Source organism: Sphaeramia orbicularis, chromosome 16 (genome assembly GCF_902148855.1).
Source record: "Sphaeramia orbicularis chromosome 16, fSphaOr1.1, whole genome shotgun sequence".
Lineage (NCBI taxonomy): Eukaryota > Metazoa > Chordata > Actinopteri > Kurtiformes > Apogonidae > Sphaeramia > Sphaeramia orbicularis.
In genome coordinates, this window is record NC_043972.1 from 52,796,985 (window position 1) to 52,815,445 (window position 18,461).

Below are 18,461 nucleotides of genomic sequence, written 5' to 3' on the forward strand. Positions count from 1 at the left end.
CTTTTTTGCAGACGTTCTTGTGGTTACATGGACGTGTAGCGTGTGTGCAAGACTACAAGTGTGCATTATCATGGCAACACAGACAGAGCTGCAGAAACAACTCAACACATACAGCCAAGCCTATGTGACTATGTTGGTAAAGCAGCTGTAAATGAGTGAAATCTTTGGGGTGTATTTTCAGTTATCTATTTAAAGGCCCCGTGAGGAGTATCCATTTGAAGTGGATTGTAGTGACACCTTCGGCCAGAATTGTGGTGTTTTTTCGAGACAAAGACTTTGCTTCCCATGAGCCACTAGCAATTATTGTCATAAGGCGTAATTAATTATCAGTTAGAGCATGTATTTGTTTTGAAGCTAATGAATGAAACGTGGATATTCTTCACAACTCTGCTTTTTTCTTTTTTTTTTTTTTTCAAGACAGCAACTTGCAGGGTGCAAAGCAACGTTTGAAACAAGACAACAAGCAGACTTTATAAAGTCCGTTTGTAGCGTAGTTTTAGTAACTGGTGCGAAACCAAACATGAAACTGTACTTGGACATCCAACTCCGTCTTCTATGCCTTCTTTACTCTGGAGCTTACACAAAATTTTCACAACTTCTAACCTATATCCACTGGGCCCCATCTCAAGCCAAGAGTCAAACTCTTCAGCATTCTGCATTCACAGCACAATTTCTTCAGAAATTGTCTTGTTCCCAAAGGGCAGTTTAGTATCCAGGCTCTGGCATGAACGTTAAACTCCGTACATAACCATTTCAGTCTCGCCTTATGAAGCCTTTAGTTGGTGACTAAAACAATGCTCAAAATAAAATATATTACCGACAACAAAGAACAAGCTCTGCAGCTAACGCAGAAGTTTTTACTAAGTGTTTGACTGAGCTACCAACAGCCAACAGTAAAATGCATTGTTCCAATGCATATGTATAAAGAAAAGCATTATATACCTGTCTAGAAGGAAGAGGGTCAACTGCGGATCTGTTTTCATTCCTTTTAACTCCCTTAGTTCTCTCTGTCATTGAAAGCAATGGCGAGGTTTACCGGTGTTTTAGCCTGTGCTCTATCACTCCCCCATTTGGTTTTCTTCTGTCCTTTTTCCTTTTGCCAGTCCAGCTCCAGTCCCAGTGTCCACCATTACAACAAAATAAATCCAAGAAATCCCTTTTTTTAGGAAAAAGGACAGATCTTAATTTTCACTTGTTCAGCTTACTTCTCACTCCTAAACTGTGCTGGTCGGCGTGGTGTTGTCATAGAGACGCAAGTCTGCCTTAAATCAGTCTGGTCCTGTCCAGCCGACCCAACAGGGAGGCAGAGAATTAACATTTAGAAATAACCTGTTTTGGTGCTGATAATCTCATTTTAAATTGTGGACTACGATCAAGCATACACAATATATGTATATGAGACTTTTCAAGATCACAAAGAAAGTCCCACAGGACCTTTTAAAGGACTACACAAGAATTGAAATTGAAACCTGTTTCTACACATAAATTTGTTCTGTGATGATCATGGTCTTTATACCTAACAGTAATGACAGTTCAAGAACAGTTTCCACAGGAGGATAACAGTATGAGTCCGTTGCATATTTGAACTGGTCCACCTAGGAATGCTTTCATACAGGCTTAGGCAGGAAGTGTTGATGGTCTGTGCTCCACAGGTGGTCCTGGCCAGCTGGTAACCGCATCTATACAAGTGTCATGGGCTCACTTGGGATTCCAACAAAGATGTGCTGGTCCATCAATAGAGGAGAGGGCTACTCCTGTGGACAGCTGTGAAGGTACAAACAGTCACCATGGAGATCTGCACACAGACCACTAATAGGCTCATGCATGGTGGATTATGTGCACACAAATGCATCCCTCATGCAGACACCTGCACAGAAAAAGACTGCTCAGGGAGATTTCAGTCGAGAGACCTGACCTACACTAATATGTAGAATCCTCTTCCCCTGTAGGGCTTTATAATGTACTTTGGCTTGTAAACTGTGCCTATAGTTTAGAATGGTGCCCGCATTTTTGTGACTTGGGGAAAATTAGAGTATATCACAGTCAATGTTTGAGATCCTCAAATACAGCATCATCAAATTTAGTGACTCTAGGCATTGTTAAAGCACCAGCATCATTTTTCAGCTTCTTATTGTGTGAATCTAGAAGTTTGAAACAATGATTATTATTTCAGCTTTATTAAAGTTACAATCTGTAATATGCACAGGTTTTTTGGGGGTTTTTTTAACCTCAGTTGGGTTTTTACGAGTCACCCAATCAGTGATATAATCAAAGTAACCTGCTACTTCCCATATCGGCTAAAAAAGAAAGGGCTTTGAGGAATATTGAAATAGTTATTAAGCTTCTGAGACATCCTCAGAGAGGAGAAAGATATGCATGATGCCACTTTTGTGATTTTTTGGTTTGTAGTCTTATAATCTGGGTATTTCTCAGTCTGATGCTTCTGACTTGCAACTTACCTTATAAGTTAACAATTTCAAATAGTCTTTGGTTGAGATAAATGTCTGCTGGTGCACAAATAATCTCTTTGAAACAAAGACTGACAATGTTAAAACCATCATGACTAGCGCTGCGTACCAGTACGATGGACCGGTTCTGGACTTGTAAAAACATTTCAGTTCAAGTCCAAAAAAAACGGAACGTCGGGAACCGGTACTGGACTTGCAAAACAAACTAGCACTTACGTACGGTCGCCATATTGGATATCAGATCACAGGTCAGGTAAACACAATGCCGCAATGTACCAACAGTAAAGTGTGGGACCATGTGACGAAGCTGCCTTTCGATAAAGCAAAGTGCAAACTGTGTGGGAAAGAGATCCAGTGCGCTGGGGGAACATCAAACATCGCAAGGCACTTGAGATGCCACCACGACATAGAGACAACCCCACATGCTGCCTTAGCCACATTGACGGCGATGTTTGGTGGGCAAAATATCAGCTAGGTGAGTTTTACCCTTTTTACCTGAGGATTTTCAGTTCAGGAAAATAGGCATGTAAATTGTAATAGGTGTCTGATAGCCCAAATTTTTTGTAATTGTTGCCGTAGCATCATAGCATATATTAGTAGAGTAACGTCGGGAGTCCCAAAAAGGTAACGCAATACGAACGCAAGAGTCCCGACTCTTCCATTCGTATTGCATTACCTTTTGTTAGGGGCAAAACAGTGTACCAAGAATGCAAGACAAAAAGTCAAAGACAGTGTCAGCATCACTAATTTATGGTAAAACTCACAGACTCACAGTCTGAAGCACACTGAAATATAGCTGCATGGGGATCGATCACTCATCTTACGTTGTCCCGGACCCGTAAGGTACTGTCTTCTTCTGATCCGGGTCCAGGCCGCGGGGTCAGCAGCCTCAGCAGAAGAGCCCAGACAGCCCTCTGCCCAGACACATCCACCAGCTCCAGGGATATAATTCCTCCGGCGTGTCCTGGGTCGGTTTGTTCTACGCACGGATCCCCCAAGTTAAATAGAACCGCATGGGGATCACTCATATTACGCAGTCCACGCACGCACGACTGATGCCTGTCTTACAGTGGTATAACTTCTGTGGGCCCAGATACCCCAAAAAGGACAAAAAAAAATAAATTGTAAGTAATTTATTTCTCTTACCTGCTAAATTTTTCATTCACAAATGTAATTTCTGTAACACAAAACCAAATATTATTTATTTTTTGAAAGATGTTGAACTTTATTTAAAGCTGTTGGATAAATCTGGAAACAAAAAGGCTCTAAAAACCGTCAGTATTTGCTCTGATTTGGACATTGTATTGTAGTGTATTCCCCCTGGCAAACTTGTTCTGTTAATTTCTTGTCGTATACATTGTTTGTATACTCTATTTAATTCAATAAAGATTTAATGAAAAATAAATAAATAAATAAAACTTCTGTGGGCCCATCACGTGATACCATCACAGATTTCAGGTAGGGAGTAGTGACTTGCATTGCAGGCTGCTAACGAAAATGACATCTGACTTCTGTTGTCTTTTCTAGTTTTACCCAAAAATCGAAATCGAGTTTTTAGAGGAAAAATCTGGATTTTATTTTTTGCCAAAATCATGCAGCCCTACATTAACATACTGGTTCGGATCGGAACCAGTATTCTTCTAATGAAAAAATGTCTTATGACTTATAAGTCCGGACCTGAACCTGAACATGGGTTTAGGTACGCAGCACTAATCATGACGTGTCAAATAGTGTAGTATACAATGTGTTTATGGCTCTGAATAAGCAGGTTTTTGTTCTTAAATGACTTGATTATTAAAGTAAGTTAAAATAAAATGAAAATCTTTAGTTAAGATGACTTTAGTGTAGCAGAGACAAGCGATCAACTGAAGTGCCACCTAAAAATGTGGTTTGGCCGTCTGTTTGTTTCTGAATTTGTACACTAAGTTGTTAGAGGGGAAAAGAAAAGGACTTGGGTTGCCAACATTTTCCAGAAATGTTTTGCTTTTTACTTTTGAATCAACATTTGTCATCTCACAAAACACACTGGTAAATGAAGGTGTAACATGCAAAGGGAAACAAAATAGTAAAGTAGTCCACTAGAAAGAGAAAGGATTTTAAACTATTATTCACACTTAAAATTGTTATACATGTACTGTGTGGGTGGGAACATTTCCTCAACAGATAAATGTGCTTCCAGTAAACAGGTGCAGACAGCAGTCAGCTTTCTTTAGTGGAGAATTGTGTGTTTGTGAGTCTCATTAGTGTAGTATGGCACCCCAGGGTCCATGTACACACAGTGTTTACATAAATCTTATGCAAGCTTCCTTGCATAAGAGCTACCAGATAGAAAGCACAGAGTGATTCCTGTAACTATCACACACTTTATTTGTGACAAGCAGACCACAATAGAAATTCGAGAGCAGGGAGATTCGAATTGAAACAGTCCTTCATAAATATAACCTGTGATTTATTTCTTTATTTGTACCTTCACAGTAATAAAACACCTCTTAGTACTGTAAACACATCTCTCAGTACCTAGTTATTTCTAATAGTCAGGTTAGAGTACTTGTTAAATTTACTGGCAGCAGTGCTGAGAGGAAATGTTTTGATGGTGCTTGAAATTCATTTTCATTTGGGGTGTGAGTTCACAGAACCTTTTGGTCATGAACTGTTTTAGATCTGCATTTCTTAACAAACCCATGAATACAAATTGGGGAACTTGCATTTCTATATTAATACCGGTTGTAGTGTCTGGTATCCATGTGTGGTTTCATAGCCATTATTTTCATTTAACCGTTTTGTCGTGAACCCACTGCTGCATCCCTTCTTTTGAAGTATGAAGTTCAAGGTGTATTGATCACATCACTGTGTACACATTAAACAACCTGATCTTTGCAGTGATAATTGTCTGTTTGACAAAGTGTTTATTTTTATGTTGTATTCATCTTGATGCATCTATCACTTAGTTTTTGTCATTGAATCTTTTACATCATTTTTGCATCCTGTTGCATCTTTGTGCATTGTTTTTGTCTTGTCTCTTTTATCAATAGCTTAAAACTATGAATAAACAGCTAGACCAAAAAAATGCCTTTAAATTTAAGAAATAAGAAATAATTTGATATTTATCAAGATACTTATATTGACTCATAAAAAGATTTTTGATCACATCATCCAGCCTTGACAGCGAAGTTCCAGGTGAGTTGCCATCTGCCTTGATCTGATTGGTTGAGACCTGATCTAAAGATCATACGCGGAACAAAAATACAAACGCAACACTTTTGGTTTTTGGTTCCATTTTTCATGAGCTGAACTCAAAGATGTAAGACTTTTACTTTGTACACAAAAGGCCTATTTGTCTCAAATATTTTTCATGAGTCTGTCTAAATCTGTGTTAGTGAGCACTTCTCCTCTGGTGAGATAATCCATCCACCTCAGTTGTGGCATATCAGGATGCTGATTAGATGGCATGATTATTGCGCAGATGTGCCTTAGGCTAGCTATAATAAAAGGTCATTCTAAAATGTGCAGTTTTACTGGGGGGGGCAGAAAACCGGTCAGTATCTGTTGTGACCACCATTTACAACACATATCCCTCACATAGAGTTGGTCAGGTTGTTGATTGTGGAAAGTGGAATGTTGGTCCAACTCCTCTTCAATGACTGTACAAAGTTGCTAGGTTTTGGCTGGAACTGGAACACGCTGCTGGAGCCTGGTTCACATTGCCAGCAGTAAGTCCTGTATCAGACCTGTATCAGGTGCATGTTAGACTCCGGCAGGGCTGCCCTTTCTCACCGGTTCTGTTGATAATTTTCATGGACAGAATTTCTAGGCGCAGCCAGGAGCCAGAGGGGGTTCGGTTTGGGGACCACAGGATTTTATCTCTGCTTTTTGCAGATGATGATGTCCTGTAGGCCTCATCAAACCTGGACCTTCAGCGTGCACTGGGGCAGTTTGCAGCCGATTGTGAAGCGAGTGGGATAAGGATCAGCACCTCCAAATCCGAGGCCATGGTTCTCGACCGGAAAAAGGTGGTTTGCCCTCTCTGGGTCGGTGGGGAGTCCTTACCCCAAGTGGAGGAGTTCAAGTATCTCAAGGTCTTGTTCATGAGTGAGGGAAGGATGGAGCGTGAAATTGACAGACCTGGTGCAGCATCTGCATTAATGCAGTCGCTGTATCAGTCGGTTGTGGTGAAGAAGGAGCTGAGCCGAAAGCCGAAGCTCTCGATTTATCTGTCAATCTACGTTCCTACTCTCACCTATGGTCATGAGCTTTGGGTCATGACCTAAAGGACAAGATCCCAGATGCAAGTGGTCGAAGGTGTCTGGGGAGAGGGAAGTCTGGGCATCCCTGCTTAGACTGTTGCCTCCACAACCCAGCCCCGGATAAGCGGTAGTAAATGGATGGATGGAATACGCTGTTGAATACGCTGATTCAGAGCATACCAAACATGTTCCATGGATGTCATGTCCAGTGAGTATGCAGGCCATGCAAGAACTGGGATGTTTCACCTTCCAGGAATTGTGTACAGCAGAGGTTGCACTAGACATTTTTATTGTCCGTCATTTTGACGGACAGGGTCGCAAAAATTCCGTCATAACATATTATCGGTCATTTCACATTTTTATTTTTTAATGATGAAGAGATATGTTTAGTAGTATTTAATGTTCAAAAACATCTCAATGATGCAGCAGCTGTAGTTGCTGCTGGCTGATAAACCAACGTGATATCACGACTCGCATAATTATATACGCCACTTTTAATTGGTGTGTTATCATGCACTGAGGGTTAGAGTTCAGGTTATGTGAACCAGAGATCTACACACAAATTGACATGCCATCAAATAACACATAAAAGGTAGAAAATGTGTATATATAGCCCACCAGATGCCATAAGAACTGGCGTACTCCTTGCTTGTTTGTCATCCTTCACCGCATCAGTCCCTCTTTTTTCACTGCGTTTATAAATGCCATCATATTTACTGGGCTTTCTAAAATAACTAAGGAGACTCAGCTGTCTTCATAGTTTGCACTAGCAAAGTAGCATCTAATTTTGGCTAAAGTCAGCAAAACAATGACACAAGACTGGACACTGACTGATTAATATAATATTCACACTCACCATCAACTGGACAGGGGGTCTACTACAGGTGAACTAACGGTGAGTCATGTGACAGAAGTACCGCTGTTGTATTCAGTGTAGTTGTGAACAGTGGTGCTGTTGGTTCTATACAGGTAGGATGCTGTTAAGGACTGTTTGATGACTTGTTAAGAGACAGACAGACCAGTGATTCTGCGAGCAGGTTCTGTTCACAGTGTTGTGTGAAAACTTTCTTGGGTAGTGTTATGAGATTGGTGTGTGTGTGTGTTCCTTTAAGTGCAAGAGCGGTGTGTGGCGCACGCGTATGGTGTGAGTGGTCGAGCAAGGTGAGGGAGCGGCAGTTTTGAGTATGAGTGTGTAAGAGGGACAGAAGGAAAAAGTGTTCTAACATCAATATACTGTGCATAAAATAAAAGCTGCTGTCTGAGAGCAAGGACCCGAGTCTGCTGTCTTCCACTACTGGCAAGGGAGTTAACCCTGACATCGGCCCTGGAGGAAATCTCCCCTGTGCTCGCTGACTATGGTCGGACAAGCCGAGCAGGAAAGGTTAACAGTAGATTACCCTCAGTATTTTAATCTGTCAAAATGACGGACAGCCTTCAGAATTTTCCGTCATTTAAAAAAAAAAAATCTGTCAATGACGGAATATTTTCGGTTAACACAACCTCTGGTGTACAGATCCTTACAGCATGGTGTCGTGCATTTTCACTAGGGCTGGGTAAAAAAATCGATTTGATTGATTTTGGATCAATTTCATTTTGCGTAATCCATTAATAGTGGATGAGATCGATTTTTCAGAGCAGGACCTCGAGTACCTGACCTGGACACAGCTGACGTAGAGCCGGCCACGGCTTGCAAGCCCCTTGGGGAGACTTGGTCTCGCTCACGACGGTTCTGGTGTGGGAGGGACCTCCCGCGGAGGGGTTTTCCCCAACCTTCCTCTGGCCGGCGGAGGCAGGTCGTGGAAGCCGGTCATTCTAGAAATATTAACTTCGATCACCTATGGCTGTGTGCAAAGTTAGAGGGATAGTAAAGCGGCAATCATGAAGCACCACCCACCCTCCCCCTTCAGTGAATTTCTTGTACCAAGGGCCCAGCATGATTATGTTTCAGGGGTGTGAAATAGGTAGCATTGCTGCAGGTAATAGTAATGCGCCCTTAAGGCTAGAAGCCACCAGCCATAAAACAGAATAAGGATGACGAAGTCCGTTCTGAGCCACTGTAGAAACATGGCAATGTTTCTGTCCTGTTCATTATTTAAGAGCAGATTCAGGTATTTACTGCTGGAATGTCATATTTATTTCCTTTGTAATATCAATATTGATTCTGTGTTGCATGGCTGCGGTAGTCCAATAATCCGGTACAGCTCAAAATTGTACTTTGGTATCACTAATGAATCTGAATCAGTCAGTTACTACTGAATCGATATTTAATCGAATCGAATCGAGATTAATGGATTCAGAACCTTATGAATCGAATCGATAAAGGAAATTGGCCATGATACCCAGCACTAATTATCACAGTGCAACATGAGGTGATGGTTATGGGATGAATGGCACAACAATGGGCCTTAGGATCTCATTACAGTATCCCTGCGCATTCTAAATGCCATCACTAAAATGCACCTGTGTTCGTTGTCCATAGCATATGCCTACCCATCCCATAACCCTACCGTCACCATGGGCCACTCGATTCACAACATTGACATCAGCAAACCTCTCACCCACTCAACACCAAAGATGCTGTCTGCCCTCTGCCTTGTACAGTGAAAACCGAGATTCATCTGTGAAGAGAACACCTCTCCAAAGTGCCAGACGCCATCGAAAGTGAGCATTTGCCCACTCAGGTCGGTTATGACAACGAACTGCAGTCAGGTCAAGACCCTGATGAGGATGACAAGCATGCAGATGAGCTTCCTGGGATAGTTTCTGACGGTTTTTGTGAAGAAATTTTTTGGTTATGCAAACCGATTGTTGCAGCAGCTGTCCGGGTTGGATGGTCTCAGACAATCTTGGAGGAGAAGATGCTGGATGTGGATGTCTGGGCTGGTGTGGTTACACATGGTCTGCTGTTGTGAGAGCCGTTAGATGTACTGCCAAATTCTCTGAATGCCCTTGGAGAGGCTTATGGCAGAGAAATGAATATTCAGTTCATGGGCAACAGCTCTGGTGGACATTCCTACAGTCATCATGCCAATTGCACGCTCCCTCAAAACTTGCGACATCTGTGGCATTGTGCTGTGTGATAAAACTGCACATTTTAGTGGTCTTTTATTGTGGCCAGCCTAAGGCACACCTGTGCAATAATTATGCTGTCTAATCGGCATCTTGATATGCCACACCTGTGAGGTGGATGGATTATCTTGACAAAGGACAGGTGCTCACTAACAGATTTAGACAGATTGCGAACAGTTTTGAGAGAAGTAGGTAGGGATGGGAATTGAGAACTGGTTCTTTTGAGAATCGGATCCAATAGCTCGAATCCTTGGAATTGTTTGCCTGCCTGCATATTGATTCTGCTTATCGATTCTGCCTTCATGCGAATGTGCGATACGTCACGTGTACGCTGCATTGTTTTGGTCAGACATAGCCAACATGGTGTTGAGGCAGAAACAGTCCAAGAAGATGACACAAGGTCCAGTTATAACACTTAGAAAGCTTCCATTTCTTCAAAATGGTGGAATCCCTCCAATATGCTCAAACATATGTCCACAGCTTGTGATTCATTTGATACGCTACTTAGCGGCGCTTGTGAATCTAGCGGCAGAGTGAACACCAGGCTGTCATCCGGGTCCAGTTCCGGTGTGGGCAACAAGCATCGTACCCCTCAAATACAAGTTTCCGAAGGTAGGGGGAAAGGAAATGAGGTGCACAACAACGGGAGATGAGCCGAGTCGAACGGTTCCGGTTTGTGGAAATGCGGTCAATAGAGGAATTAGTAAAGCGTCTTTAGTTTCACTTTCACTGTACACCCCCCCCCCCCAAACATCTGTTATTATTATTATTATTTGTACATATTGTGTATGTTTTATTTTCTGTGCAGAGATGGAATATAAAAGACAGTTAATGCAAACACACCGTTGTACTCTTTTATTCCCTTCCCCAATGAGAATCGATAAGAGAATTGATAAGGAATTGGATCGATAAGCAAAATCGATAATGGAATTGAAATTGTTAAATTTTTATCGATTCCCATCCCTAGAAGTAGGTCTTTTGTGTGCATAGAAAAAGTCTTGCATCTTTTAGTTCAGCTCATAAAAAGGGAACAATAACAAAAGTGTTTAAGTACTAGACTGGCTAAGAACTCAGCGAACTCTGATAAAATTCAGTGTATGGACCAGGAGGGTGGTACAGTATAACAAACAATATATTAACAGTATTGACCCCTAAGCCCGACTCCCCTTTTCCCCCCTCCTTTTTTCTTTGTCAAGCGACCTTGGGTACCATGAAAGGCACTATATAAGTTAGTATAAGTTGTTGTTATTATTATTGTTATTATTATTATTACTATTATTATAGGCTTGAGTGTTTTATTGATTGGGTGGGAAAGATTAAGATTTTCAAAGGAGTTAAAATTTGGCTTAGGTTTAAAATTCAATTGTAGAAATAAATTAATAATGGTGGCGACTCCCCCTTCTCGGCCTGAGTCTTGATGAATATTATTATTAAGGGCGTTTTCACACTGTGTACTCAAGTCCATATTCAAGTATGCTGGACCCCAAAATCCACTTAATTTTATCCATATGAATGCAACCGTTCTGTGCTCGAGCACTGAGCCCAAGTCCAGTTGAGAAGGTGGTTCTGGGTCCACACTGCCTGGACTCCAGCACGATATGTTGCCATGTGAAAACGATCTGTGCCTGAGTCCAGAAGTGACCTTATCACCACTCTGACACTGGAAGTGGGTTAATCACCATGAGATCATAGGCGGTGCTCCTTGTTGTCTCCTGAAAAAGCCTTGGATCCCGTGGCACCGGGCTCGCCTTATCAACTGAACCACTCGGTGATATATCAGAGACAACAAAAGTCGCTCCTGCTTCTCTTGCCTCAAACAGGCTAACATATAGGTAAGGGTTTGTCTTCTTCTGACTTCCGGGTTTGTAGGATAGCGACAGAATTCCTTCCACACCGCCACCTACTGTTTCGGCTATATACCACCTATTCGTACTGGGGCACAGGCCGTGATACGCACGTGGGAATGCAACATCTGCGGGAAAGGTGTGAACATATCCAAGTACAGTATGGACTCAAGTACGCTGTGTGAAAACGCCCTAAGGTGACTAGGAGTAGCAGCTTCATTTAAGGACACATACTCCTCCTCACAAAGCCATTTTTCTGTTAAACAGAATAAATCTATGTGATAATCTGATATATTATCGATTAATACAGCTTTAGAAGATAGAGATCTAATGTTCAGGAGGCTACATTTTACTTTCTTGTGCTTTTGAACTGTTGGAGTAGTGGTGTTGATTTTTATTAGGTTTTGATATACAGCTGTTTTTCTCTTTATTTCCAGTATATTAACTTTAGATGGTCGGGGGACAGACACAATCTCTATAGGGTTTAAAGTGGGTAACTGCTTTCTAAGCACAGAAAAGTGCGTAAGGCTGCAGCTCTGTATCCCAGTCTCAACTCTGCATCATAAGAGCTTAGAAGATGAGTTTATAAGCAACTTTGTTTGATATACCCTAAAACAAACAGAGGATTGACATGTAAATATATTTAGCTCACTGTATCCATATGTCTAGTCTGTCTGCATTAGTGACCATTAACTCCAAGCTCACCATCACAGTTGCGTAAATGCCTACCTTTTTGCGTGGATGTGTCCTTAGGTATGGGTGACCCAGCATATTTCTACGTGACCTGTGTGTTCCTGCTGAACGGGGTGATGTTGAGCCTGTTCTTCGTTTATGGTGCCTACCTCAGGTAACTCTGCTTTCCACTAAACTTCTGGAATATTCTGATCTATCCCATCTCTTATAATGGAATAGTTTAAAATAGAATAGGCTTTATTGTCATTACACAGGTTGTGCAATGAAATTGAAGGTGGTCTCTGCCAGCGACGGTGCACTTACAACTAATAACACAATATAATACAGAAATATATTTAAAAGAATATCTATAAAATATTGTGCAATAGAAATATGTGCCAATTAGAGATATCGAGTATAACAAGGTAATTTTTTAAAAATATAAAGGTAGTATAAAAATATGTGCTACTATAAGAATATAAACATTCATGTGCCAGACATGAGACTCATGTCTCATTCAAGATTCAAGAATGTTTATTGTCATTATATGCACATAACAAAATTTTGCTTACAGGTAGTTCTCGGCTAGATTAAAAAAAAAAAAAAAAAACACTCAAGAATATGTACATCAATATAAAAATACTAAAGAATATTTATATCATTATGTACACAGAAGAGATGTAACATAAAAACACAGTCTCATGAGTAGTTATTGCACATTAATTTCAGATATGGTGTGTTAATAGTCCGCACAGCCCAGGGGAAGAAGCTGTTCATATATCTGGTGTGAGATTCGATTGACCTAAAACGCAGCCCAGAACGTTGCAGGTCAAACAGGTGATGGGCAGGGTGGGAGAGATCTCCTGTGAGCTTTGACTTTGCTGAGGGTAGCGAGACTGGGATAAGTCTACCAGGTTATGTTCATACTAATACTTTGTGGTTTAAAAGACCTTTGTTTTACTTCATCTACTTGTCATCCTCCAGTGAAAGTACCCCCCACTTCTGTTGGGAGATTGATCTCCTGCATCAAGACTACAGGACTCTAACATAGCAGCAGAACCTGACAACCTTGCAAATTCATGTTGTTATTGATTCTTGATAGAACCTGCCAGTGAGATACAGGGATATTGGTGCCGTTTTTGGTTTGTATAATGAAGCTGCTCTTGAAACATCAAATCTAGGTGTATAAATGTGTAGTGTGTATGGCCTGCAGTAGCTCAAGGTCAGCAGCAATACATTAGGCAGACTGGACCAGCATTATGGACAAATCCACAGAATGTAAAGAATATACTTCGACAACGTGAACTAACGCTTGATGTAACTTTATAACTAAAATTTTTGTAGCTCTCCACCTTCATGGCAGATTAATGCCTCTGTGTCTGCTATGTCCAGTATTATGGTGTCCTCAGTTCGAATACACTGGAAACAGTGGTTTTTCCAAGCATTTTAGCAGTACATGGTCATTTTGTCATTGTCATGTAGACAGAGATACTTTGTCAAATGAAGATTGTGTGGATGGATTTAAAAAAAACAAACAAAAAAAACAAAACAAGAAGAGATCTACATTATGTGTATCAGTATATCTCTGTGGTGTGAGCATGGCATGAATTGCTAATGTTGACAGAGATTGTTTTCATTTTATAATATTGGTGTGAAAACATTGTAGTGTGTGTATGCAGCCTCTGTCTAGATCTTTATAAACCCCAGACACACATGATGTGAATATGAAAGTAAGGGAGCAGTTTAAAAGCTTTATTTCAGGTTGTAGATCCTCTTTGTGAACCTATTCTGTTTCTGTGCCTCTCTCTGCTTTCTGTTTTATCAGTGGCAGTTTGCTGGGTGGTATTGTGACTGCACTGTGTTTCTTCTTCAATCACGGTGAGGTGAGTGTATTTGTGTTTTCTTTCTTTTCTCCATTTGTGTCAGTGAGTGAGCAGAATTATGTGTTGTGGTGCTTTGCAGCTCAGTGTAAGTCACTGTGGGTGTAAGCTCATGAAATGTGTAAACTCTGAATGGGGGAAAAAAACCCTTAGAACAAGCACAGGCTGTTTAATAGGGTCTCATTTCAGCCCTCAAAGGAGCTTAGTACTGGTTTTGGTTGGCACTCTAAAGCTCAGTCCTTCCACCCCTTCCTCCTCTCTAGTTTCCTTTAGAACAAATAGGAAGTCTACCTGCTTTCTTAGATCAATATATTGACATTTCAATCACAAACACATTCACAGCTGTTTGATGGTCTGCTCAAACATATTGCACTCCTCTTTCCAGGCTCTTCTCTCTGTATAGTAGCATTCAGGAGCAGCTGTGATTGTCAAAGTCACACTGATGGGTAACAAATTAAGAAAAATGAACATTAGATGTTCAAGTGTTGGGCCGCACATGCACTCCACAATAGCTTCACTGCTGCTTGAGATTGATTCTGCGAATGTCAAGTGTACTAGAGCAATTTGTAATTGTTTCTTAATGTGCATGGTCAGGTTCAACACTACAAAAATCCAATCAATACATTTCAGCCAAGCAAACAGTCAAAAAGCTAAAATAGAACGTCTGTGTGTGTGAAGGTGGATGTTTGCCATTTCACTCTTTATGAAAATAGAGGGTAGGTCACTGAAAACAGCTGACCAGTCACATGACTTAAATGTTTGTGTTTTTTTATTGAAAAAGTAAAAAACAAGGTTGCAGTGAATTGAAACTTTTTTCAAATTACGAGTCTTTCAGATTCACTCTTTACTGGCGGAAAAAGAAAAACACTTAATGCTGAGGACATTTTGTTCTGAGAACATGAAGCTCTTCTCAAAGTGAGCTTCATAGCATTTACAGTACAGGCCAAAAGTTTGGACACACCTTCTCATTCTTTGCATTTTCTTTATTTTCATGACTATTTACATTGTAGATTCTCACTGAAGGCATCAAAACTATGAATGAACACATGTGGAATTATGTACTTAACAAAAAAGTGTGAAATAACTGAAAACATATCTTGTATTCTAGTTTCTTCAAAGTAGCCACCCTTAGCTCTGATGACTGCTTTGCACACTCTTGCCATTCTCTTGATGAGCATCAAGAGGTAGTCACCTGAAATGGTTTCCTAACAGTCTTGAAGAAGTTCCCAGAGATGCTTAGCACTTGTTGGCCCTTTTGCCTTCACTCTGCGGTCCAGCTCACCCCAAACCATCTCGATTGGGTTCAGGTCCGGTGACTGTGGAGGCCAGGTCATCTGGCGCAGCACTCCATCACTCTCCTTCTTGGTCAAATATCCCTCACACAGCCTGGAGGTGTGTTTGGGGTCATTGTCCTGTTGAAACATAAATGATGGTCCAACTAAACGCAAACCGGATGGAATGGCATGTCACTTCAGGATGCTGTGGTAGCCATGCTGATTCAGGTTGCCTTCAATCTTGAATAAATCCCCAACAGCGTCACCAGCAAAGCACCCCCACACCATCACACCTCCCCCTCCATGCTTCACGGTGGGAACCAGGCATGTAGCATCCATCCGTTCACCTTTTCTGCGTCACACAAAGACACGGCGGTTGGATCCAAAGATCTCAAATTTGGACTCATCAGACCAAAGCACAGATTTCCACTGGTCTAATGTCCATTCCTTGGGTTTCTTGGCCCAAATAAATCTCTTCTGTTTGTTGCCTCTCCTTAGCAGTGGTTTCCTAGCAGCTATTTGACCATGAAGGCCTGATTCACGCAGTCTCCTCTTAACAGTTGTTGTAGAGATGTGTCTGCTGCTAGAGCTCTGTGTGGTATTCATCTGGTCTCCTAATTCCTGAGCTGCTGTTAATTTGCGATTTCTGAGGGCTGGTGACTCAGATGAACTTATCTTCAGCATCAGAGGTGACTCTTGGTCTTCCTTTCCTGGGGCGGTCCTCATGTGAGCCAGTTTCGTTGTAATGCTTGATGGTTTTTGCGACTGCACTTGGGGACACATTCAAAGTTTTTGAAATTTTCTAGACTGACTGACCTTCATTTCTTAAAGTAATGATTGCCACTCCTTTGTCTTTACTTAGCTGATTGGTTCTCGCCATAATATGTATTCTAACAGTTGTCCAATAGGGCTGTCAGCTGTGCATCAACCTGACTTCTGCACAACACAACTGATGGTCCCAACCCCATCAATAAGGCAAGAAATTCCACTAAGTAACCCTGACAAGGCACAGCTATGAAGTGAAAACCATTTCAGGTGACTACCTCTTGATGCTCATCAAGAGAATGCCAAGGGTGTGCAAGGCAGTCATCAGAGCTAAGGGTGGCTACTTTGAAGAAACTAGAATATAAGAGATGTTTTCAGTTATTTCACACTTTTTTGTTAGGTACATAATTCCACATGTGTTCATTCATAGTTTTGATGCCTTCAGTGAGAATCTACAATGAAAATAGTCATGAAAATAAAGAAAATGCGAAGAATGAGAAGGTGTGTCCAAACGTTTGGCCTGTACTGTATATAGAGAATAAATACTGCTAGCACAAAAAACAGCTGCTTCTGGTTTTATGTCCTGCATTTCATACATATTGACTTATAGTGTTTTGAAGGAGATAATGAACAACTATGTGATATTGTAGGTTAAACTTTGTTCTTGATGTATATATGTGATGTATCTGTTCAGAGCACTCGTGTGATGTGGACCCCACCCCTGAGGGAGAGTTTTGCCTACCCATTTCTTGTTCTGCAGATGCTGCTCCTCACCTACATCCTGCGGTATGCTAACCACCACCTTTATACTGGCATATGCTAGGGATGCACTGATTTTAAAACTCTGGGCTGATTTGGATATCCTTTTTTTTTTATAATAATAATAATAATAATAATAATAATAACAGTAATAATAATAATAATGGATTAGATTTCTGTAGTGCTTTTCAAGGCACCCAAAGCGCTTTACATTATTGATCCATTTTTCATTCACTCTCACATTCACACTCTGGTGGTGGTAAACTATGTTTGTAGCCACAGCTATCCTGGGACAGGCTAACAGAAGTGTGGCTGCCAAACTGCCCCTCCAATCACCACCGAACATTCATTCATTAGTGTGAGTGACACTGGATGCAAGGTGGGTGAAGTGTCTTGCCCAAGGACACAGCAGCACTCTAACTGCCAACCCTTCACTTATTGTACAACCCGCTCTACCTCCTGAGCCATGGCCAACCAAATTGTTTAAAGTAACAATTTTGCAGATAGCTGATTTAAATATTGATACTGTTTTATGTTTATTTAATAATAATAATAATAATGGATTGGATTTATATAGCGCTTTTCTAGACACCCAAAGCGCTTTACATTATTGACCCATTATTCATTCACTCTCACATTCTCCCTCTGGTCATTTCATTTTTATTGTTATGTACAGGGTTTCCATGGGGTCTTAAAGTTTTAAAAGTCTTGAAGGGTGTATTCACACCTGGAAAGACCTTTCGTCTGCCTATTTGATTTGGATCGAATGCGGGCTTAATTTTTTTCATTTGGGTCAGATAGCATTCTCATTGCACTTCTTGCTGGTGGACCAAAATTTTTAAACAGAAGCACGCATGTAATGAGCTGGCATTGGACAGAGAAGTCGTGGGCGGGGTGAATCAGAGACGGCCGGTGTTGATGAAAATAAACGTTAAGTTCCTACATGCAGTTATTGTTTTCAGAATATGTATTCTATTTTTACAGACACAAATTTATGAAAATGATGTTAACTGTCAAGAACAGCTCATTCGGTGCCAGTTTTGTAATATGGGCATCTGATCAGATGTCAGTGAGACATTCAATCACCTCATTGCTCCATGGCTCATGGCTGCTGCTATTAGCTCTGACTACCCGTGTGGCTCGAGGCTGGTTATATTCCCACCAGAAGTGAGTCTGTTTGGAAGTGGAAGAGGTTGTCTCAGTCCGCTTGTTTGATTTGAATCAGAATTTGCATGTTTGTATTCACACATAAAAAGAAGTTCAGATTTTCCAGGGAAACAAACTCTGGTCCATTTTAAACAGACCAAACGAAGTAGATGTGAGTACACCCAAATTTACAAATCTGCATTTAATACCTTATAGTCTTAAAAAGGTATTAAATTTGATATGGTAGGTCTTAAGTTACGTTTGCTGTATTGTCTTTAAATGTGTCTGGGAAATTTCCAAGCTACAAAGAAAATAATGTTAGTCTACCCCAGGTGTCTGT

At 41.0% G+C, this 18,461-nt stretch overlaps 1 protein-coding gene across 1 annotated transcript in view; it reads left to right on the plus strand.

Annotated features, from left to right (window-relative positions):
* dpy19l1l (dpy-19-like 1, like (H. sapiens)) overlaps positions 1-18,461 on the plus strand; it is a 57,152-nt gene that overhangs the window by 4,150 nt on the left and 34,541 nt on the right. The window contains 6 exon segments of the mRNA XM_030157619.1: positions 1,653-1,670; positions 1,672-1,748; positions 1,750-1,772; positions 12,379-12,472; positions 14,123-14,180; positions 16,911-17,002. Of these exon segments, the coding sequence (XP_030013479.1) occupies positions 1,653-1,670; positions 1,672-1,748; positions 1,750-1,772; positions 12,379-12,472; positions 14,123-14,180; positions 16,911-17,002 (362 nt within the window).